General features: G+C 44.7%; 1 protein-coding gene across 5 annotated transcripts in view; it reads left to right on the forward strand.

Annotated features, from left to right (window-relative positions):
* The first annotated feature begins 487 nt into the window (after positions 1 to 487).
* GRB7 (growth factor receptor bound protein 7) overlaps positions 488 to 24,333 on the forward strand; it is a 75,353-nt gene continuing 51,507 nt past the window's right edge. Inside the window, exons 1-3 of one of the 5 annotated variants that reach the window (XM_054995063.1) lie at positions 488 to 549; positions 872 to 1,024; positions 5,426 to 5,510. In XM_054995063.1, the coding sequence (XP_054851038.1) occupies positions 881 to 1,024; positions 5,426 to 5,510 (229 nt within the window). In that variant the 5' untranslated portion in view covers positions 488 to 549; positions 872 to 880. Of the gene's footprint in view, positions 550 to 871; positions 1,025 to 5,425; positions 5,511 to 16,102; positions 16,184 to 16,280; positions 16,348 to 20,668; positions 20,757 to 21,198; positions 21,303 to 24,333 lie in introns of those variants that run through there. The other 4 variants (XM_054995064.1, XM_054995067.1, XM_054995065.1 and 1 more) reach the window with 4 other exon arrangements.

A 24,333-nucleotide genomic window follows, 5' to 3' on the forward strand; every position in this document is an offset into this window, starting at 1 on the left:
GGCTGCTCTTTTAGTAAGAACTATAATTTTTAAAAAACCCTTCCCAGATAAAGACTGGCTAGTTCCCCTTGTTAAAAGTTTATACTCGAAGGCCTGGTTTGAGATTGGAATATTTGGCTAATCCTTTCCTTACTACAGTGGATCTGGTTTTCTGGAAGGAAGCCAGTCTGGGAGACAGTGGGAGAGCAGGCTCTTTTCTCTGATGTGGTTTAAATGATTTTAGGTGGCTCTGTGGGCCTGACCAATAAAGAACAGTGAATTTTTCTTCACCTTTGGTGAAGTGTACCTTATAGAACTGAAAATCTAAGTTGGTGAGGAAGTGCTCCCCTCCTCCTCACCCCTCTTGGTTTGCAGTCCGTGCTTGGCCTGACTTAGCCCTGCCGACTTCTTTCTCCTGACAGACAGAAATAGCTTGGCACCACGTGGCTTTTGAGTCACTCATCATCTCTGGATGCCTTCTGCTCCATAAGGAGAGATGAGACGGATTTCAACCATGTGCAAGGCAGCCACTATTGCTACCTTGTGGTCCTCCGTGGTCCTTCATGTCAGGTTTGTGCCACAGGAAATGGGACAAGGAGAGCAGAAATGACATGAGAAGAGGCGAGACCAGGACGGGTACAAAACGAGCTGTGCCGGATGGATCCGCTGTAGTTGTCACCATTTCAAATATCCAGTCCTGTCATCGTACCCGAGTGTGAAGCATATGGAACTTCAGCAGGCCACGATGGGGTGGGGTGGAGGCGGAAAGTGGCAGGTGTGGAAAGAGCCATCGGACGCAGCTGTGGGCTGATTCATTTCAGAGTAAAGTGGAAAGCTGGGGCAGATGGGAGCACTCTGTTAAAGAAAGTGACCTCTGTCCTCCTGATTATAGGCCTACGATATGGAAGACTCCCGGGGGTTGCACTGGAAGAGAGCTATGGGGGTTGTCTTCTGCTGCACTTGTCTGCGCAAGCGTGGCCCTCCGGGCAAGGCACACTCTTGTCATGAGCAGAAGAGGAGCCGCAGCAACGTTTTCTACCACAAGGTAATTGTTGCTGTCTGGGAACTGGTTGTTAATTTCTCGAAAGGTAGGAGGATATGCCACCATACTGCCTAGAAGTCACAAGATCTGAAAGGCCGGTCTTCTAGTATAAAGTGGGGAGGGGCACTTTACATGTTTACTCACCACCAAAGCAAATTCCCTCTTCATATCTCTTTTCCCAGGATAGAGCCCTGTGCCATGGTCAATTTTAAAATTGAAAGACACCAGACACAAGATGGCATCCTAATCTTGGACTACGTGTGGGTGGCTTATGGTTGCTTGTCGTTCAAGGAAAAGCACTAGATTTGTTCCAGGCTAGGTCTTAGAACTCAAAGCAAATTGAGGCTTACTGGGGAGTTGGTGTATGGAGGTACTTGATTCTTTGGGTCACACAGATTACCCTTCGTTCTCTTACAGATTACCTCTGTGTTGGTGTCAGAGCATGCAACTGAGTTTTTATGTTGAGGCTTGGTAAACCCATGAATTTGGATGCTAGACTATGTAGGATTTCCTTCAAGATCATGTGAGAACATGGGTATGCAAGGGAGGAGCTATAACAGTGATGGAGTGTTTGCTTTGCATGCAGCAAGCCCAGGTATTTAGTCTCTTGGATCCCATTGGGAGTCCTTCCACCCTGAGCCCTTCGTGGGGAGGGCAGAATAGAAATCTAAATAAATAAAATACATAAAAGGCACGGTAGGATTCACTTTTAAAATTGCTTATTTATTTAAAATATTTCAATTCCTCCTTTCCACCAAATTCAGAGTCCCCAAGGTGGCAAACATTAAAATATTTCAAACATTAAAAAGCACTTAAAATGCAAATATATACAAATTATTTAACACAATTAAATAAAACATAAATTAATATACTCTAAATTAATACAAGTAATATAAATATATAAGATAATATATTTCTTCCGTATGGAAATTATCTGGCAGAGTTCCATAGGGTGCAGTCTTATCCCCGATGTTATTCAACCCCTATGTAAAGCCTTTAACCAAAATCATTCATAGCTATGGAACTGAATGTCATCAATATACAAATGAAACCAGCTCTGTATCTCATTATCCAGATCCCCTGGTGTTGCAGTAGAGGTTGTGAGTTGCTGCCTGACAGCTGAGCTCAGCACTGTGTACTGTCTGTAGTAATACATTCCTACTTGGTATATTGTTTAATGTGTCATGTTTAATTGCTTGTACTTGTTCAGCATTCTTTTCAGTTCTATATTGGATTTCTGCTTGTTTCCAATTTCTCTAAATTTACACTTGCACACCCTAGTGCATTGTTTATTGAAAGCCCCAGCTGTTGATTTTATTGACTTATACTGTGTAATCCGCCTTGAGTCCCAGTGAGAAAGGTGGGCAATAATAATGTAAAGAAATGTAAATAAAAATAAACACATAAAACACACTCAAACAGGGAGGAGGGCTAATTAGAGTTTGTGAGGGGAAGCCGATCAAATAAAAGCAGATCAAATAAATATCAAATCATAGGGTTGGAAGGGTTCTTACAGACCATCTAGTCCACCCCCTGCCTAATGCAGGAACAGCCTAAAGCATTCCCTCATTCGGCCGCTCCTTGAAGAGTGCAAGTGAGGGGGAACCCAACACATACCTAGGCAGCTGATTACTCAATGTGATGTCCAGCTGGTACCTTCCCTCCTGCTGTTTAAACCCATTGTTTTTTTAGTTCTATCCTCTGTTGCCAACAGAAACAATTCCTTTCCCTCCTCTACAGCCTTTTAAATACTTAAAAAGAGCAATCATGTCTCCCCTTAACCTCCTCTTCTCCAAACTGAACATTCCCTAGTCCCTCAGTCTTGCCTCATAGAAAGACTTTCAAGAAACAGTTTTCTTGAAGCAATTTAAAATAAATCAAGATATATGTGCTCTGCATGGGGCCGATTCGGCCCGTTTGGGGCCAAATTGGCCCCAAACGAAGCGCTGGAACGCTCCCATGACCGGCACAATGACGTCACTTCCAGAAGTGACATCGTTGTGCCAGTTGGGAGCGGGCACATGGTGCATGTTCCTGAGGTGCCTGCTGGTGGTGGGCAACCTTTGGCAGTTTGCTACCTCCCACCAATCGCTGAGTGATCGGTGGACGAGGGGGCAAATCTCCAGGAGTTTGCCCACCACCAGCAGGCACCTGGGAACCCTAATGCAGTCACCTACTCATGTGATAGCTACATTAAGTATACAATCTCTGTGTGAAACTAGGTTTTGTCCAAAGCAAGTAATTTTTTAAAAATGATCCTTTCTTTTTCTTCCTCCTTCCCTTTTTTCTTAATGCTCTTCTTGGTTGTTTAATTGCATGTAATATTCCATCCCATGTTTACTACTCTGAATGGGGACAATAATTAAACAAAAATCAAAGTGAAGGGGTAGGGGAGTGAAAGCCATGTGAAAGGGAATCCTCAGGCAAACGATGAATAGAAAGATTAATTTCTGAAGAACGAGAAAGCCCCAATGTATTTTGATTAAAATCTTCCTTGGGGCAGTGGGATCTGATACTCCTTTTTTTCAAAAGAAAATCCAGAGAAGATTTTAATCATAACATTTTCACCCCGGGGAGACCTACATTGCTGACTGCAGAAACGGCATCCTTAGGCTTTCTCCAGAGCAGAAAGAAAAACCATTTCTTGCTGCAATGACCAAGGCCTTGGGTTACTGCTGATTTAAATCTCCAACAGCTAATGTGGGCCCACCGCCCAGAGATGACAGTGCAGTTCAACACCCCACTGAGGCTTTTGCAGCTGTCTGGGTCCTGTAACTGTCAGTGGATTGATGGTCAGTTAGAATGCTACCAGACACCCTCCTCTATCCCCCTCCTCGTTCACAGGCAAGGGTTCTTTGACTTTTAACATTCCTTTAGGCACTGTGTCCACTTCAAAACATTTTATCCTTGCAGCCATAAAACTGTGAGTGCAAGCCAATTACAACTTTCAGCACAACTTTTTGAGAAAGGTAGCCTACATGCAGTGCTGATCATATCGCCCCCAACAGGGACTCTCTCCACTCCCCCACTTCTTCCTTCCTTAATATTTTGGCTATGCCAGCTTTTAAAATGCCCCCTTGCTTAAATTACGTAGAGCACTTTCTTGGAGCAAGCTCCTTATTCCTGGAAATCTCATGTCACATTGTATAGTGGTTAGAGTTTCAGTCTTAGATCTGGGAGACCCAGGTTGCCGTGGAAGCTTACTGGGTGATCACAGTCACAGTCACATGCTCATGGTTTAATATACCTCTCAGCATGGTTGTTGTGAGGATAAAAGGGAGGAGAGGAGAAAAATGTAAGCAGCTTTGAGTCCCCAATGGGCAGAAATGAATGAAATAAATAACAAATAATTATAATCAAGGCAGAGCTGTAAATTAAGTGCTCTCAAAGTATTTCTTTCTGGGAGACAGAGAGAGAGGAAGAGAAAGAAGGCAAGGACGGGGCAGTGCAGCATCTTGGCCCTTTGGTTGAGGGGTATCTTCTCACGTGGTCTCCCTCTCTACCATGTAGCAAGAAGTTCCTGACATGCTTTATATGGTCACCTTTCCTTCTCTTGCAGTGGAGTTCTGAAATGAAAGGTTAGGAAGGTTGAGCTGGCTTCAGCGGAGAATGCAGGAAATGGTATATTTCTGGAGTGGCAACAACTCCAGAACCCCAAAATATAATCAGTCCTCTGAACCCAAGAAACCAATCCAGTATCACCCACAGATGTTTTGGCACTTGAAACAAAATTCAAAATGGCCTCTTTTAAAAGTTGCCAGCTCTGGCTTGGGAAATTCCTGGATATTTGGGAGTGAAGCCTGGGGAAGGTAGAGTTTGGGGAGGGGAGGAAGCTCACTGTGGATATGATGTCATGCAGTCAACCCTCTGAAACTGGCATTTCATCAAGGGGAACTGATCTCTGTAGTGTGGAGATGTTGTGATTCTGGGAGAACTCCAGGTTCCACCTCACTTGCACCTGGTGGCAAAGGGCACAGTTATTGTGCTTGAGTGCAAAGCTATCAGTGTCACAGGCATTTTAGATGACTGAACAGTGGGACTGCATGGTTAGAGCAAATAATTTGCATCAGAAGGTCCCAGATTCAGTTCCTAACATACCCAGTAAAGAATTCCTGATATCGGGGTTGGGAAAGACCAGATATCAGAACAGATATGTTGTTCCTAGGATAGATGAATCAAGCACTGGATTTACTAAGTTCATATACATTAAACAGATTTTTTTTTTAGCTCTGTTTTATTATTTCACTGGCAGATAGCAGTTAACTTCTAGTATGTCTTTTATCTTGTCCCAGCAACCCTCTGGTGTATGCACTGGAGCAAAGAAGGCTATATGGGGAGGGAGGAAAAGTGTAAAAATGGCCAACTAATGGGATATTTCATGTACTGCCTTTTCCCTTTCTATAGGAAAACCTGGGGTCAGCCCCATCTGGACTCCGGCTTCAGGAGTGGATCTATGGGGGGTCACATTGTTTTGGTGTCCAGAATCCAGGTAAACATAGGAAATGCTTTGTCATTCTTTTTTCAACCCCAAATGTCACTGATCAGTGGAGACAGGTCTTGCAATACCTCTTTGTCTTTAGGTTCTGCCTGCTGCTGAGAACTGAAACAAAAACAAAATGTAACCACCAAACCTTTAGATCGGGGTGCCCACCATTACCTTTCCTGGGATTCACCAAGTGTATTTAGAAAGTGAGAGGGGCCATGTGGGGCTTTTGCCTAGAAGGGCTTTTGATCGGCTATTAGAAATCTGATTGCCTGGGTGGATTTATGAAAAGTTGCTTTGGCAGCTGCTGCGACCACAGCACAAAGATCTTCACTGCATGACTGCAGGAAAGTTGTATGTATGCAAGAAAATATTTTAAAACAATATGTTCAATATAAAAGGCATCCTGTTAAACATACTTTCTGCCAAAAATATTGAAGAGTTACTGCTAGAGTTAAGTATGAACTCACTCTCTGACATTTTGTGGTTGGCTCGGCCATCTGAAGAAGCCATTTTGTAGTTGTGCCCAGCACCCTGTGTCAAAATTCCAAAGGTGCCTGCAGGCTCAAAAAGATTGGGGGGCCCTGCTTCAGATTGTAAAGAATCACATAGTTACATTATTTGGACCACTGATTTAGAGTGTGTGGGCATTTTTTAAAATGGAACCCACTTCTAAATTTTCTCTTTTTTGGAACCTCTTGCAAAACAACTCCATATTGATTTCCTCCTCCCCAGTATAAAGAACAAGAATCTCACACTAGTTACGGTTGAATAAGTTTGTATTTTATTATTCATTTTTAGTCCTTATCAATATATAGCATCATTGAGCAACAAGATGAGTTCCACAGCTGTTGTGCACATTATGTTGAGACAAACACAAATGTGCCATGTGCCCTCCCTGAACCTCCTCTCCAAGCTCATCTGTTCCACTTGCTCCTTCCTAGCCTTGCAACCCAGCTGTGTGAGAGTCAGTACCCACTTTTGGATCCTAACACACAGTTTGAGAAGCACTGGTTTAAAGAGAGTTTTCAACTCGAGATGCTTTAATGCAGATTGTTGCTTGCTAGGCTCCAGTTTTCCCAACTCCTCTGCACATGTAATTTATTTCAACTCAGTCTACAAGAGCTTCCATATGACAGCAGTACTCTGTGTGGCTCTTGCTGCTTCAGAAAATACAGATGTTTGCAGGGGCAATGGAGTATTTGCATGTCAGTTTTCTTTGTGCTTTCCTTGCCCCAGGCCCCACCTCCCCCCATGGCCACTATTTCTACCTGTTGTGCCACCAAAGTAGTTTTTGGAGCTTTTAAAAAAAATCAATAATTGACATGCTGTAGCATTAAAGTGCTATAATAATATACCAATTACTGATTTTTAAAAACCGACCCAAAGCTCTCTTCTTGTGCCACAAGTACTTTTGGGGGATTAAAAAAATCAGTAATTGACATGCTATAGCTTTAGGATGCTAAAAAGATATGTCAATTACTAATTTTAAAGCCCCTCCCCTCTAGTCACAGGGGGTGGGGAGGGGGGAATTGGCAGCCATAGTGGACTGGGGCAAGGAAAATGGTAGTGCCAATGTGGGCAATACCTGAGAAAAATCCATACCTTCTCATCCGCACCAGTTCAAACGCTCTTTGGCTGAATTTTTTTTTAAAAGATTGTCCCAAAGGAGGTTTAGAAACTATCATAGCAAAGCAGGAAGAAAGCTCAAAGATGCATGAATGCATAATGATGCTATAAAGATGCTGGGGGAAAGACTGTTCTTGTCTGGGAGCCAAGGAGAAGCAAAACAGCCAGGAGGAAGCAGCTTGCCACTGCAGGCAAATCTGAATTGTTAACTGTGAGTATAAACAATTTTGCCCGCTTCTTTGAAAAGTCTAGAAATACACTGTATCACATACAGACATGTGATAAGGGGGATGTAGTTTGTGTTGTGTGGTTGGAAGACATGACCATCTTGGTAGGCTTTTGCATAGATCAAGTGCTTTCTTAGTGACTAGCTACTGAAACACATCTGTTGGCTGGGTGGGGGGGGGACAGTCCAGAAGCTTTAATCTGGGTAGAAAGAGAGCCAGTTGAAGTTTTGCAGCTGTGGGAGATTGGGAGGATGATGCATCCACAGCTTGTGAGGCCCAGACATGAGAGCAGGAAGGATGGTGCAGATGGCTGAACTGTCTGTGGGTGGCCTGGCCCCGGGGCCATCTCTGATAAGGATCAAAGCAACTGGGTGAGAGGTCCAGGCAAAGAGGAAGGGTAACTGCCTTCTCTTAGTCCACAGATGAGGTAGAATACAATGAAGCACCTGGGATATGTGGGCAACCACCCCTCTTCTCTTTTCCTGTCGTTTGAAGGGGGCCCCATCAGCACCACCATGTTTTTGATTGCTTACAGGGCAATCCTAAGCAGAGTTACTCCAGTCTAAGCCCACTTGTTTCAATGGGTTTAGACTAGAGCAACTCTGCTTAGGATTGCACTGTTAGTATGCCTTGGAAAGATTATTTTATGTATGTATGTCATTTATAGTCTGCCTTTCTCACTGAGACTCAAGGCGGATTACATAGTGTGAAATTAGTACTATCAGTATCAAGGGCATTTCCATAAATAATGTCATAGGATTTTACAAAGGCAGAGCATTAGCAAGGATTGCTGAAACAGAACATAATCAATTCTAGGACTGACATTAGATAACATGAAGCACAGGTAATATAGAGGAGTACATATTCAAAGCGACAGATAATATGCTGAAACAGAACATAATCAATTTTAGGACTGATGTTATATAACATGAAGCACAGGTAGTATATAGGAGTACATATTTAAAGCCACAGATAATATGCAAGGCAACATAGTGGTGAAGTCTATGATCCCTATCTCACTAGTGAAGCATCTGAGACCCCCTCCCTACAATACTTCCCTCCTATTTGAGTAAAAAGCCTTTTTGAATAATTTGGTTTTGCATCGTTTGCAGAAAGCCAGGAGAGTGGGGGCCCTTCTGACTTCCTCAGGAAAGCCATTCCACAGGATAGGGGCCACCACAGAGAGCCCTTGTACAGGCTGCTGCTGACTTCACCCGTGTGCAGACTGGCACCTGCACAAGACCCTGTTCAGATGAGTGAAGCTGCCGTGGAGGGACATAAGGAGGGAGGCAGTCCCGTAGGTATGCTAGGCCAAGGTCATTAAGAGCTTTGTATGTAATAACCAATACCTTGAATTGGGCACGGTAACTGATAGGTAGCCAATAGAGTGACTGTAGGATGGGAGTGATGTTCATGCTCCTGCTTGCTCCTGCTAACAGTCGAGCTGCAGCATTTTGCACCAATTGGAACCTCCTAGTTAACTTAGTTGGGAGACCAATGTATAGTGCATTACAACAGTCAAGTTTTGATGTTAACATAGCATGGATCCAGGTGGCCAAGTTGGCTGTGTCGAGGTAAAAAGCCATCTTCCAGGCTAGAGTGAGATTGGAGTAAGCATCCTTTGCAGCTGCCTTAACTTGTTTTTCTAGCAGTAGTGCTGGAGCCAGTATAACCCTTAGACTCTTAACCGAGTCTGCAAGGGTCAGATGAACTCCATCAAAAGTGGAGAGTACACTGTCTTTCAAGATCTCTGCCTTCCCAACAAGCATCACTTCAGTCTTGTTTGGGTTTGATTTCAATTTCTTATTTTTCAACCATTTTACCCTGGTGTCAGGCAGTGATCTAAGATTTCTATTGCATCCTGTGGGAACCTAGATAGTGAGATATAGAGCAGGGTGTCATCTGCATATTGATGACATCCCACTCCATAGCTGGGAATGAGTTCTCCTAAAGGTTTTACTTAGAGGTTGAATAACATGGGAGATAAGATTGCCCCCTGTGGAACCCCACAAGATAGTTCCCATTCTGGAGATAGCTGATCTCCGACAGCAACCCTTTGATTCCGTTCCATGAGAAACGATTTAAACCAGTCTAGGGCACATCCTTTGATGCTCACTTGTGTTTCTAAATGCCTCAACAGGATGGCATGGTCTACTGTGTCAAAGGCTGCAGACAGGTCCAGGAGGAGCAATAAGGAGGCATGGCCCTTGTCTATATTCAAACGGAGATCATCCACTAACACTACTAGTGCTGTTTCTGTCCCATGCCCTGGTCTGAATCCAGACTGGAAAGGGTCTAGAGTGCTAGAGTTTTCCAAGAAGATCTGGAGTTGGTTAGCTACTGCTTTCGCAATCACTTTGCCCAAAAAGCGCAGATTAGAGACTGAGCGATAATTGGCCACATCAGTTTTGTCTAGGGATGGTTTTTTAATCAGTGGACGGATAGCTGCCTGTTTGAGTGGCTGGGAGAAGGAGCCCTGAGTTAGCGATTGGTTCACTTATGTGATCTTTACTTGATTTTAACAACCAAGACGGGGAAGGATCGAGCACACAAGTAGTGGCTTTCATAGATGCCAGGATCCTGTTTTGGTCTGTCATTGTAATTGGTTCAAAGCAGTCCAAATGTAGGCCAGATGGTGCATTAAGCATTTCTCCTATTTTGTTCGCATTGCAGCTAGCATCTAGACCAGAGCATATTCGTGCTATTTTATCAGTAAAAAACTTAGGCTACCGTGTTGGCCACATCCGTCTTCTACGCCTCTGGGAGCAGTGAATTCCCAGTCAGAATTCATTCATTCACAGTTTTGTCTGCCAGCACATGAGCAAGGCCATTTGCTCTTCAAGGGAGGCAGTAAAAATATACCCAGATTCTCCAGCATACTCCTGACTACAAGTGAACAGGCTCATTTCACAGAGGAATTTCTGAAGTGTTAAAAAACTCAGACCCATCTCTGGACTCTAACTGCCTGGGTTAAGGATACCAGAAGGCACTATTAGTTGGGCATCCACACCTGATTGTTGTGGGATCTCTCAAGGAAATAAAGATATATGATTTAGTATGTAGGGTGAAATACATCTCCAGGTGTAATCCTGAAGCAGGGTATCTAAAGATTAGGAAACTCTGCTTTCAATAAATGATTTTTAAAAATACGAAGCAGGCCTCTTAAGAAAGCCTAGATGGTTCTCAGGAGAAGTGCAAGATTTTCCTTTCTTTTCCCTGCAGGTGTCTTCATACTGGCAGGGGGAAGAAGGCCTTTGTTTGGCAATCTTCTTGGGTCCTGCCTTGCACCCTTCAGATATCTCTGACTGTTTGGGACTGGCTTTTTGAAGAAAGAATGCTAAGATTCTCAAAATGCTGACCAATGCTGTCCTCAGGATCAATTCCTTGTGAAACTGCTATATATAGTTTTAATAATAACAACAAGAATAATTAATATTCTGTTGTAACTGATTGGGCCGCAAGAAGCAGTGCCAATTAGTGCCCTCCATAGAGTCACTAAGGTTTGTTACTGGCATCTGTCCTGTACCTCAAACAAGAGTTATGATGATCTGCTGATACTAGCAGGTAATGGCCAGGAGTCATTCTGTAGAAAAAGAGCTGGAGGAACTCATTAGCATAACTCATTAGCATAACTCATTAGCGTATGCCACACCCTTTGCCATCACCGGAAATGTGTCATTAGCATAACTGATTTGCATATGCCACACACCCTGACATCACCTATCCTAGCTGTTTTGGACCCAATCCTGGCCATTCAGGGCTGAAATTGGGCCCAAAATTGCGAAAAGAGGCCCAAAATGGTCAGGATTGGGCCGCTGCTGAACAGGAGAGTGATCCACCACCCTTCAGAGGCCCGATCCGGGCCGTTTCGACCCCAATCCAGGACGAAATGGGCCCCAAATGGCTGAGAGTCAGGTGGGCGGGGTCACCTGACGTGACCTCTTTGAGGAACTGCCGGAACTGCATTCCTGTGCGCTCCCCCTCGAAATGAGCCCTGGTGATGGGCGGCTCTTATGAAACATGCCATGGAAAGCTTCACCAGCTGATCACTGCATGGCAAAGACACAGGGGTGTACTAGGCCAGGCTGTTTTTGTCCTGGCCAATTGGCAGTTCTGCTTGCAGCACTTGGGTGCTCCTGTGTCTTAGGGATGATTGTTGTTCATCTTTCTAGCTGTCTAGTACATTTCTTTATGTTTTTATCCCACTTTTAAGAAACTCAGGACAGTATATAGAATTCTGCCTTCCCTTTTTTATCTAGATTATGGGTAAAATGAGAGCCCTTTTAGACATTATGGTTTTTGCTGTCCTTTCATGCGCCAGGGGAGATTGGACTATGTACAGTCATCTCAATACTCACCGTCACTTCTTTACAACATGTATATTTTCTGGCTTTGGGACATGCAAACATTTTTCATGGTATGTATTTGTATGTACCAAACCTGGAAAATAATCATTCCCCCAATTTACATTAAATTGTTACTTTGTGTATCATGAGGATCATGTGTAGCACAATCTCCCCTTGTGTGGAACTGAAATGCCAACACTGTAATGTTTGTAAAAGCCTGAGGTTATTCAGTGTGCCTGAGGCGCAGTTAGTTTGCAACTTGCCTTCCCCTGACCACATATTTGCCTACTATGACAGATCTATCTCTTTGCTTCATTTCTGTATCTCATTACCTACCTTTTCTGATCTTACGGAGTCATATTCTTAAAAGAAGAATGTATGTTGGAAGCTAGGATGCTAACCCGGCAGCTGGCAAATCATACAAGGATGCCTTCCTGTCCCTCCATCTGGACTCTTTTTTTGCTTAGCTTAGGTAGGCCCTGCCCCAGCTGGTGGCCAAGGGAGGACAAAATCCATCCTATCTAAAAGGTGCTTTATTACAGCCTAGGCTGTGAAAGCCTGTTGGCCAGATAACTTCCTTGACTAATGGATGCTACACTTCATGCCTAGATTGCCAGAGAGAGGAAGGGACCCCAGTCAGTCCTGTTTGTCTCATTGCTGATCATATGCAGTTATGGGGAGACCTGCAAAAACTTTCCAGTTTTTTTCTTAATACAATACTTTGCCTGTACATACTTAGACCCGCTCCAGCTGCTCATTCTGTTCATACATACCCCACTCATGCAATTTCAAAACTGCAGTGACTGCCTCATTGTCTTATTGCGCAACTACCTGTCAACCATCTTCCAGGGCTCTCTCACTTTACCTTCTTAGCAGTTAGGCTATTCATGAGCATTCTAGGGTACCACAGCAGTCCTGCCCAGGCTGCTGAATGCTTACTGCTCTGACCTCCAGGCTCCTATGACAGTTTGGGTTGCCAACAGCCCTGCAGGGAAAAAAGTCTTGCCCTTTTAATAGGGGCTTACTTTGTGGAAATGGGCTGCTGACGTTTTTTAAGGCATGGGGGTAAACATTAAACCTTTGTTAAAAGGAGAAAACCTTTTTTCTCCAGGTAGTTGGCAACTTTCCGATATACTGGAAGAATCACAGTTGTGGCAGATTTTGCGTTGTCCCCTTCTCTGAGCTCCAGGGCATTTTTTGGCTTGCTTCATACATCTCTTTGACCACTTATGCATGTCTCTTCCACCTGCGGCTGTTTGCATTGAGGATGTATGAAATTAGTCCAAAGCTCATTTTGCAGCACAGCATCCTCAGTTTCTTATTCTTCAGCAGCGCAAACCTGCAGCATTCCTAGGCTCTCCCAGCATTGCAGTGCTCTTTGGAAGAACCAGGCTTTGGGCATTTGACTTCACTGTGTGGCAGCTCACAAAGCAATGCCTCCCAATCCCAAGGATGTACGAATTGGGATGACCTGTTGCCTGTTGTGGAGCTCAGAGCTGATTAAATATCAGTATTTGTGGTTGTACTAGGAACTGCAAATAGGGACTGGGGATTGGGAAATGACTGCAGCCTCTTCATCAGATGGTGTATATATTGTGTGGGTCTGGATCAAACTACGCATTATGATGGAGATCTATGACGGGATCTCTTGACATTTTCTTTCACATTAAAAACCATCTTTGGGTCAGGGGTGTTCGCTCTGGGGGAGGAAGCATTTACCCTTCTTCCTGCTATGCTTCCCTTGATAGATGTTTCCTCCTGAAGCTATTTATCTAGACTAACAACAACTCTTAGGGAATCAACTCAGAGGAGAAAGGGTTAATGTGTACACGTACACACACAACGAGTAATGCTAACTACTGTCACTAGAGGGTGCAGGCTGCAGCACAGGATATTTGTTTAAAAAATAGGGTAGCTTGCTAAAGGGTCTGGGAGAATCTGATCTCATGTCTGCAGGCTGCAGCCAGCATTACTTTTTTGGGAAACTTCTACACTATGGTCTTCACATATGATTAGGGAAAAAACCCATACTCTAGAAAGTATTTTATCCTTTGCTTTCTATGGGATTGGGAGTTGAGGCCTAGATATTCCATATACATTATGGGAAGTGACAAGCTATGCTAGGTGGTTCTGTTGGGATTCTTTAGGAAAGGGAACAAGTGTATGATTGTAGTATTGATCATACAAGTGTTAGGAATTAGTCTGGTCCAATGAACTGAGGTATGGGGGAGGTTCAAATCCTTGCTCTACAGGGAATATATTGCGTGGTCTTAAGCAAGTTATCAGACATAAAGTCAATCTGGCCTACCTCATAGGTAGGGTTGCCAGGTCCCTATACCTTCTTGGTGGGAGGGGGGGGAGACCTGACACTTACCTTGTGTCTTGCAAATGTTTCCCAGCACTTGCATGCTGACGTCACTTCCGACCACAGGTGTGCTCTTGTGCTTTGCATGGGGCTAATTCTGACCTGTTTGGGGCTAAAATTGGCCCCAGCAAAGCATGGGAGCACACCCACAGCTAGTGCAATGATCACACTTCAGGAAGTGACATCATCGCTGCCCACTAGGAATGCGTCCAATGCGTGTTTTCCCAAGTTGCCTGCCAATGGCAGGTCATCTCTAGGAGGTTTGCCACCTCCCATGGATCACTAGCAATCATCGGGCAATGGGACAAACCCCCAGGACATCGCCCACCACTGGCGGGTAACTGTGAAGCCTACTCATAGGGTGATTGTGTGTTTTCAAATATAAGAGACCTCTTCAGGTGTTACATCCGTGCATATTGGGAGGTACCCATGATACTTCTGAGACTAAGATCAGGCGTGGAGGTCTCCTGGAATTGCAACTCATCTCTAGGCTACAGAAATCAGTTCCCCTGGAGAAAATGGCTGCTCTGGAGGGTGGACTGTATGGCATTGTACCCTACTGAGGTCCCTTTTCTACCCAAACTCTAGCCTCCCCAGGCTGCACTTCCAAATCTCCAGGAATTTCTCAAACCAGAGATGGTAACCCTAACTGATATGTGTGGTCACCTGTGTTGTATAAACATGAGTAATGTATGTATTATGCATGTGTATATAGGTTTGGTACATGTGAACCAAAAGCCTGGAAGATCCAGCGGTCAGTTTGCATATACCAAAGCTATACCCACGTGCAAAATACAACATAATAAGCATGCCTGTTGGGCAGATACTTGCAAATTAGGAAAACCAGTATTGTCTGAACAGGACTAAGAATGTAACTCAGTGGATATCGTGCATGGGTTAGAAGGGAAAAGAAATCTACTTTAAAAACAAATAGTGACTGTGGGATGTAGTAGATCTCTGGTTTACAGACTATGTCTGAGGAACCTGGAGTTTTTTGGAATCTTATCAGAAAGTGCTGAATGAAGAGTCATGGTGGACTCAGTCTCAGTTGCTCAGCGGTAACAGTGAGGTTTAAAGCTCCTGACAGGTGCCATTGTATGACCTGAATGTGTGTGCCTTAAGATTAGAACACTTCCCATAATGTTTTGCCAAAGGCAGAGATTTTGTAGCAAATATGTTGGGCCTCCTCTGCAGATAAATCTGTGTAGGAAGGGTTCTCTGTTGGCAGAAAGAGTGAAAACCTCTGTGAGAGTGGGCTTTGGAGCGCACATCATGGTGGTCTTGTGCCCCCTCAAGTGTAAACCACTAATGGGGTTATCATGTTTCATTCTGGGGGTTGGATTCCTATAACTAGACGCTGCTCTGTACAATTCACTGCACCTGGAAACCTAGGACATTAGGGAGAAGGTTAGGCTATATCTGCTCATTGTTTTTATGCAGGGATTTTTGTACAAATGAGCTTTCAGCAGTGTGAGCCCCCCACTTCAATTCAGCCTGAAGTGGCACCGCTCACAGGTTTACCATTTCAGTGAGCACTTAAGCCTAAGGTGGCTGCTTGTGTGGAATTTGTCCTGATGAAAAGTCATTATTGAGGCACTGATCAGCAGACCAGCTAGAAATGTGATCTTTTACTCTTCAACCTTCACTCTCCCCCACCTCCCAATCTCCACTCTTCCAAAGCTGTCAAGTCTGGTTTTTTCAGGTTTGTGAGCGGCACCAGATGCCCTTTCCCTCTTAGCTGGCAGAGTGCGAGTTGCACTAGAATATTATCATGACGGGATTCTTTTTTTAAAAAACGAACAACAAACTGAAAAGTATTTGGAAGGAGAGGGGGTGGGAGAGAGGAAACACTGGGGTAAGTTAAACATCAAACTCTGTGTGGTAGGAAGATGCAGAGGAAAGGAGGCGGAGGTCTTGGTACACCTGCTGGACTACCTTTGGCTGATCCTGGTCTGTTTGTGTTTGCGTGAGTGTGTGTGTTTTGCCTGGTGTGATGTCAGGAGAAGAAGGCGTGGCTGCTTTACAGGCAGGTAGATAAAGGTTTCAAACTAAACAGGATCCCCCAGTTCTGAGAGTCACACCAGCAGCGGAAGCCCAAATTGCCAGGGCCAGGTAAGTTGACGCACTCCCTTCAGTCCGGTTTTGCCTCTCTCTTTCCTCTTTAGACCGGGAAGCTGGGGAGAGTCCTGCTGGGAGGCGGATAGGAGAGATCTGCAGCTCAAGCCTCTGCGTGTTTACCTGAAAGTCCTGTTGGGTTCAGAGGCGCTTGCTCCTAGGTGAGCGAATGGAAGGTTGCAGCCCCAGTGTTGCAGGTCAGGAATTCAGAGGTTTCCAAATTGCTCTTGGCTCTTTCATCTATGTTCCAGCCTGTGAGCTCTGGAATTCCTACCTCCCCCCCCCATTATCTACATGTTTTCTTTTGTGTCTGTTTCAGAAGTGGGTTATCTTTTTCGGTATCCCCTCTCCTTTCTTTTTCTTTTAAACTGTTCCTATCTTTTGCTTCTGCTTCACAAAAATTAGGCCCTCATGCTCCTCATTTTCTTCTTTTGACCCTCAAAGCAGAAATAGAAAGGATACGCTTTTGAAAAACCTCAGTGAAATGTGGGACGGAGGGACTTAAAAAAAAATAAAGGGGTGGGAGTTACGTTCTGTTGTTATACAAATGGCACAACTTCCTAATTAGCAACTACTTTTATTGGGGGGCTGCTTTGGAGAGGGGATGACTGGGACCAGGAACAAGGTCTTATTTCATTCCGTCCCACTTCTGGCCAGTTTCATTGCTCTTCATCCTGCTGCCAGTACACCCTTTCCTCCAGGTTGACTGTCCCCAGTTCATGGTCCTGAGCTTAACGTATCCTTTCTTTTGTGCGCGCGTACGTTTGTATATATTTTGAGGCTACTTGGGGAATGAATATGTTTTCTGATTTGGACTCATGCTCAAGAATGCATAAGCCTGATTAGCTTACCTTTTAAAACTCTGTTGAGTAGATACTCACACGAGGATAATACAGTGGCCTTTTTAATGGCATGCTTATGGGTGAAACTGGGACTTCAGTCACCTGAACAGCTGGGTGGGAGCAAGGGCCCAGAAGGTGGTCGCTGAGATTTGTGTGAATCAGGAAGGAAGGTACGATCTTGCACAGAAGGCATTTCTCCACCCAAATATGCAGCACAATTCAGAAAAGGGATGCGGGAAGGAGGAATAGGCCACCAGGGCTAGGCCTTCGTTGTTTATCACAGTGGGTGGTAGGGCACGGGATCAGCTGGCAAGGAGCTATGTAGGGTGTGATTTGTTCTAAGGTTGGCATAACAAATTTGTTGTGGCATGGAGGGGGGGGAGTTGTCTGCAGATTGCGCCTCGTGATTTGGGAGTCCTCCTGCTCTGGCCCTGAAGATGAAACCCAAATGTCAAGCAGGAGAACCGTGGCAGAATCTCCCACTTAAAAAAAAAACCCTTTAAAGCAGGCATACAGTGGTTGTTAATCTGGCTAGAGAAGAGATGCCAGGAAGGAGGACATTGCTGTTTCCTTGATATAAATCTATCTCCCCAAAATTTATTGGTTGTGGGGTGGGGCAGGGAAGGATGAGGTGAGGAAAAAGACAAGTACCAGGTGCTTTTTTTCTCATACAGTTGGTGGGGGGGGGGGATTTAGGGGCAGACTTGATGTAGCAAAGGGAGGCTTGTGAAGGGGTCTCCTTAAAACACACCTGTGAATAGCATCCCTGGCGAGGAGTGCAGTTTGATTTCAAACTACAGCAATGGGAAGGGGGTATATGCTTGTATGGTACTGATGTATTTTCCCCACATGGCAAACTGTAGCTGTGATTGCAGGGAGAAAGAGTTAAATTTCCTTTCCTTCATGTTGTGACCCTAATCTGAGTTGGGAAGAGAAGGGGTGGGGGGGACTGCAGCTCTTCTTCACAGGTGTTTTTTTAAAAAAAATCAGGAGCTCTATTCATGGATATAACCCCCATCAGAGGCATGTTCCCAATCAAATTAACAGCCCCATGTGGCTGATTTGAAATTAATAAGAACACCCTGTAGGAGATTTAGATCACAGAGCTCTGGTGTCATATCAAGTTTGGTTTTCAGTCTCACTACAAAAGCACATAACAAAATCCGGATGGGCTCCCCCCACCCACCTCAAAACAGAAAAGTTGCTTTGATGGGGGGGGGGGAGGAATTTGTGTGTGTGTGGTTGTGTGTGCTTAATTGCTACTCTACTCCACCACCACTCTGGTTTTACTCCATTAGATTTGAAATGCATGTAGTATTGCCATATCTCAGACTGTGATGTGAGTGTTTCAGGTTTTAATCTCTTTTTCTCAGACTCCAAAATTCAGCAACTGGAAATGAGGATGGCAGCTATCTTCCTTAGATCCATCTGCAGCCTCCCCCTGCATTATACATTTTAAACCACCCCCGTTTTCCCAGTATGTTCTTCCAATCTTAATAGCTGCATTTAAGACATCATGATGACACATCTCTGTGACGAGCAGTTTGGGATTGGAAGCCTTGAATGGGAGTCTAGTTTGCTGTGGTGCCTGAATGCTGGTGCTGGGATAAATTTAAGTTTATTTCCTTTCCTACAAACTGTGGTTTGAATCCCAGTTTTTGAGGAGGGATGCAATTCCAGTTAGCCCAGATACCTGCATTTGAACATCACAGCAAATTGGAGTTTGATTTCAGGGCTCTAAAATGAGGAAGCCTTCAAACATACCCTTCTCATGAGGAGAGGTGGGAGGAGAGAGGTGTGAGGACTGTGTTAGAGTAGAGATTTGTTTGCAACATCTAAATGCAATATCAGAAGGGACACCAGGAAAGGAGGTAATGTGTTTTCAAACTCTTTGGGAAAGTGCAATAATCCTGTTAGAGAGTCTTGTGATGTTAAAATAAATAAATAAATTGCCAAGTGCCTTCAGGCTCTGCCCTCTAGTCTGACTGGCAACGCTCCTGAGCTCCCAGTCTCCACCCCATCCTTCGTGTGGCCTAGTCTTCATAAAACCTGGAAGCCCAACACCAAGGTTTGCCCTAAGAAATGCATGCAGTGGAAAAATGATAGGGAAGAGGAATGATTGGGAGTCAAGAAGTAGTTGATGGGGGAAACATCAGGTATCCTTTCCCTATCTGCTTTTTTACCAAACCTGTTACTTCCAGTGTGACTTTTCTACCTTATGTTCCCTCTCTCGTTTTAAGAGAGAGCCACTGTGATGTAGTGGTTAGAGTGTTGGCCTAGAATCTGGGAGACCCAGGTTTAAATCCCTGCTCTGCTATGGAAGCTCACCTGGTGACCTTGGGCCAGTTGCACACTCTCAGCCTAATCTGCCTCACAGGGTTGTTGTGCTGATAAAATGGAAGAGAGGAGAACTGTGTAAGCAATTTTGTGTCCCCACTGAGGAGAAAGGTGAGGTATAAATAAAGAAAATAAATAAAAATAAGAAGGCTGTTGAGATGTCTTTAGATAGCTTTGTGTACCAAATTAGGGTGGTCAGCCTCTAGGTGCCGCCTGGAGACCTCCTAGAATTACGACGAATCTCTGTACTAAAGAGATCCGTTCCCTTGGAGAAAATGTTTCCCTTTGGAGGGTGAGCTCTGTGACACTATGCCTCACTGAAGTCCCTCCCTAGGCTTCACCCCCGAATTTCCAAGAATTTCACAATCTGGAGTTGTCAACCCTAGTATACCATAGTTAGACCTCTGGAATTGAACAACATATTACCTGGCTCAGACGTGTTCCTGAAGGTCACACAATACCTCCACGTGGAGCAGCAGAAGTGGGAAAACTCTCCCCACACTGTTTTTGAATGGGTAGAAAAGCTTAGGAGAAAGGCAGGAGCTCTCTCTCCTCCGGCAGCAGCTTTCTGAGCCCATTTGTGCTCTCTTTTTATAACAGAAGCCGTTCCCCAGAGCTGCTATGTGACTGTGCAGACCATGGGTTGGCTCTGTAGCAAACTCGGAACAGAAATAACGTTTAGAGTGACCTCAAGTCTTAGTTTGCCATAAAGGTCATTTGTAGAGAATCTGCTGCCAGGTAGGAAGAGCTTGAGGCCTCCTATAGCTTTCAGTTCACCGCCCCCCCATTGGCTCCCTGATCTGCTTTTCTTCCTCCTAGGCTTTATCTTGGAGTTGGCTGAGGAAAATTGGTTAAAAAAATCTGGGCATGCAGAAGAAGATGTGCATAGTGGAAGATGAGTGAGTAAGGGCAGGGGTAAGCACCCTTTGCCAGCTGGTACTGCTTTCTTCCAAATGCCCTGTCATCCCCACAAGATTAGGAGCCTTGTATTTGCCTCAGACCCATGTATGTGCCCCCTTAAGCCCAGTTGTATGGGATCAGTGTCTTTTGCTCAGCGGTGTGGGAAATATATCCTCAGAGGCATTCCCCACTAACGAAAGGTTGTTGGCAAGATCCTGCATGTAGGATGCCAGTTGGCCATGAGCCAATTCTAGAGGGACATGACTCGGTGGTTTGGGAGAGGGACAGAGTGTTCAAGTTAATAAAAAACCAGGTGGGACCCAACCCCCTGCCGTCAAGTTTAATTAGTTAGGGCTGAACAGGGAGCAGAAGGATCTGAAGTCACTGAGCACTGCCTGAAAAAAGAGGCCGTTCTTCCAGAAGGCTTCCTGAGTGGCCACTGTCTGCTGCGGCCTTGTAAGCCCATCTGTCATCTCTGGAGCCACAGCCAGGTAGGGTTAAACTTTAAACACATTAACTGGAGCAATGAGTTGGAGGCATATCTAAATTTTTCTCTGCAGGCAGCAAAATGTACACCCTATGGAATGCCGTTAGGATCTGTTTGTCATCAAGCCTGTTGAGCTTTTCTTTGGTGGGTTTTGACCCTGTTGTGCAACGGACAAAAATGAATGAATATAAAAGTTATGATTGTAAATGCACAAGATCTTAGGTGGAAGCCTCAGCCCCTTCAATTGAAGGATTTATGATAGAAATGCTGGGAAAGGCCATGGAGAACAGCCACTGCTGGTCAGTTTAGGCCATTCTGGAGTCAATGAACTAGTGGTCTGATGCCACGTCCTGGGTTCATATGGTGAAAGGTTACTGCCTGGAGAACGTATCAACTTTTTAAAAAGATCCTAGTGGGGTAGGAATGAAGGGAACCCATGAGAAAAGTTGAATTCTGCAGCCTGTATACATTAAGGCTGATAGCTCTCCAACCCTGTGAGGAGTCTGGTACTTGGCAAGTCAGTCTGTAGACGGGAGCCTAGTGGTGCATGGTAAGTGCAGTTGATAGCTCCTTGCTGGTTTTAGTGATTCTTGTGTAGAGCCTGATGGCTATGCATGAAGGAGACAAATCGCAAAAGCTCCCAAGCTGAAAATGTCCTGTTTCCCTGAGGCTGACTCCTTGCCCTGAGAATGAATCTGGAGACCTCAAGAAGAAGCCTAAAGCCCTGCAGCTTCAGGACAAAGCCTGAGGCCCGCCCACTCTATGCAAAATGTGTATTTGTATAAGTTGACTTACTGGGCTTGAAGCATTTTGCTTCTAGTAGTAACAGGGAAGAGCAGTGAAGGGATACTGAAGTGTGCACACCCAGCACTCGGCTGGTAATCCTGTTCAGTCCTCACTCTGGTGTCTGAGATTCCAGCAGGCCTTGACTGCGCTCTTAAAAAGCTTCCTTTGCTGGCTTCAGAGCTGAGGGCCTCAGGATGCCAGATGCAGTACAAACATCTAAAGTGCAAAATTGCAGAGTATGCCCAGCTCTATCTGTAGCTCAGTTGTAGTGTGTGGCATATTTTACAGTCTTTATCCAACTGACAGCTTTGGAAAATGACAGGTCGCTGTTATTCCCACATTACAGACAACAGTGTGAATGGTTTCCTTTGTGCGTTCTAGTGCAGTGGTCTTCAACCTTCCCAGACCTGGGACACCCCCTTTTTAATCCACTTGGTGGCAGCAAGCAAGCCACTCATCTGCAGGCATGTGACATCCCAGTCAAGTATCAGTAAAAGGGGGAGACAGAGTTACAGCCTCAGCAGGGTCAAGGCCAGGGTGGCAGACAGCGGAACAAAAGAAACAATGGCAAAAACAAAAAGTGAGCATGAGGAGCCCATGCCATTGCAAAGAACAAGCTGAGCTCCTCTTAGCTTGCATATAAATAGGAGGAGCAGCGCCCTTGCTGTCTCCACACAGGCACTAGCAGTGGATCATTCCAAGATGCAGCAAAAAATGGTGGTTCTATAGGGGTATGTGGCCCCACAGGTGGGGCTTCATAATCCACCGGAGGGTTCCAACTTATAGGTCTGAAGAGCACTGTTCTAGGCTGGAATTGGAGTTTGGGTCTTCCAGGATGAAGTTCAGCTCTTCCTCCAGCGCACCCTCCCAGCGTTCTAGACAGATTCATGGAGGAGAGGTTCACCAATAGCTATGAGCCAAGATGACCCAAGGAACCTTCACATCTAGAAGCAGTCAACCTCTGAATCCCAGTGCTAGGAGGCAACAAGAGGAGAAGGCTTTGCCCCCTGTGCCCTGTTTGTTAGCCCTCCAGGGCAACGGGTGAGCAGCTGTGTGAAACAGGACACTGGAGTAGATGGGCCATTGGTCTGATCCTGCAGGGTTCTTATGTTTAGGCAACAGATATACTTAGAAGATACAAGGACTGGGCTTTCAACTGTAAACAGTCTGATGAAAGTCAAGCTTTTGTTAAACAATTAAGATAAACGTATGACCTACCAGATGCCCCAGTTTGTTGTTAGGGTGCAAGATGGACCTTTCTCAAAGCAAAGGTAGCCTTGACTGCCAGTGGCATCTGCTGAGGTCATGGCTTTATTGAAAACCACCTCTCCTTTATTTTCTTAATCTCTCTGAAGTACCGTTTAGTTCATTATTGTAACGAGAGTTGAACGATTTATTTATTTAGTTTTACCCCTCAATAAAGCACAGGTACATAGTTCTCTTTTTATTTTATCCTCACAACAACCCTGTGAAGATGGTTAGGCTGACAGTGATTGGCCAGAGATCAGCCAGTGACTTGAATGCTGGTCACCCTGGTCTTAGAGCCAAGCTACAAGTGATGCCTTACCCAGGTTGGACTCTTGTCAGCTTCCCTCAAGTTTTGATGGGAAATGTAGGCATCCTGGTTTTACAGCTTGGCTCTCTATTACAGCTGCAAGACTAGGATGCCTACATTTCCCATCAAAACTTGAGGGAAGCTGACAAGTGTCCAACCTAGGTAAAGCGTCACCTGTAGCTTGGATCTCAGTCCAGCTCTCCAGCCCATGCAATTTATTGGTTCTTAACCCTTCCCACCTTCTGACTGTGATACAAGGGCTAGTGGATTTCCGTTCTCATTTGATCTAATGAAGTGAGTTTTGACTCATGAAAACATGCTACTGGACATGAATGTTGGTTCTCTGCAATGGGGCATTTGCACTAGAACTATGGAGTCTGGTTCAAATATCTACGTGCCCTAAAGGTTCCTGGATGACCTTGGGGCAGACATTCTTTCTCACCATAGCTTACCTCAGAGGCTAAAACAAGAGACTTGTTTTGAGGCTAAAATGCAAGAGGAAAGCATGCCACAATGAGCACAATGGAGAAAGGGTTGGGTAAAAAAATTCCCTAAATAAAGAAGCACACTACATATTTTATTAGTGGTTATCCATTGCTTCCATTAATTCTCATTTGGGGTTTTGTTAAAAAGAATCATTAATAAAAGTAGTAATTTGTCACCTAAAGTCAGAATTATAGTAGCAGCTCAGTGGAAGTCCAGCAGGATTTGAGTCCAGTAGCACCTCAGAGACCAACAAGATTTTCAAGGTGTAAGCTTTCGAGAGTCAGAGCTCCCTTCTCTAGACACTAGTGGAAGTCTTTTTGTGTAACAAGATTTTGCTTTCAATAAAGCAATGAAAACAAGGTGGGACAGCGCAGAGCGAATCAGATTTGGATCTGGAAGAGCTGGTTTCAAATCCCCTCAACCCTGAAGCTTAGCTGTCCAGGTTACTGTTACTCTGTTTTATGAGGGATTGTTGGGAGGATATCATGGGGAGGAGGGGGGTGAGCTTGTGTGGGTATGCGTGCGCACACACTTCAGTACCTTTTCCAGAGCTGTATTAAATAAAAACAAAGTGTAAACTATTACTAATGTTGTTAGACATAAAGAGGCTAGCAAAGGAAGGAAGTGTTTTTGGAATGCAGAATTTTTGTTAATTTCTGGGAATTGGACGAAATCTGAATCCAGATACATTATGAATGTTTTAATTTAGTGGGCACCACAGACATTTTGATGTCTTTAATCTGCCCCCACCCCT

The sequence above is a fragment of the Eublepharis macularius genome, chromosome 12 (genome assembly GCF_028583425.1).
Source record: "Eublepharis macularius isolate TG4126 chromosome 12, MPM_Emac_v1.0, whole genome shotgun sequence".
Lineage (NCBI taxonomy): Eukaryota > Metazoa > Chordata > Lepidosauria > Squamata > Eublepharidae > Eublepharis > Eublepharis macularius.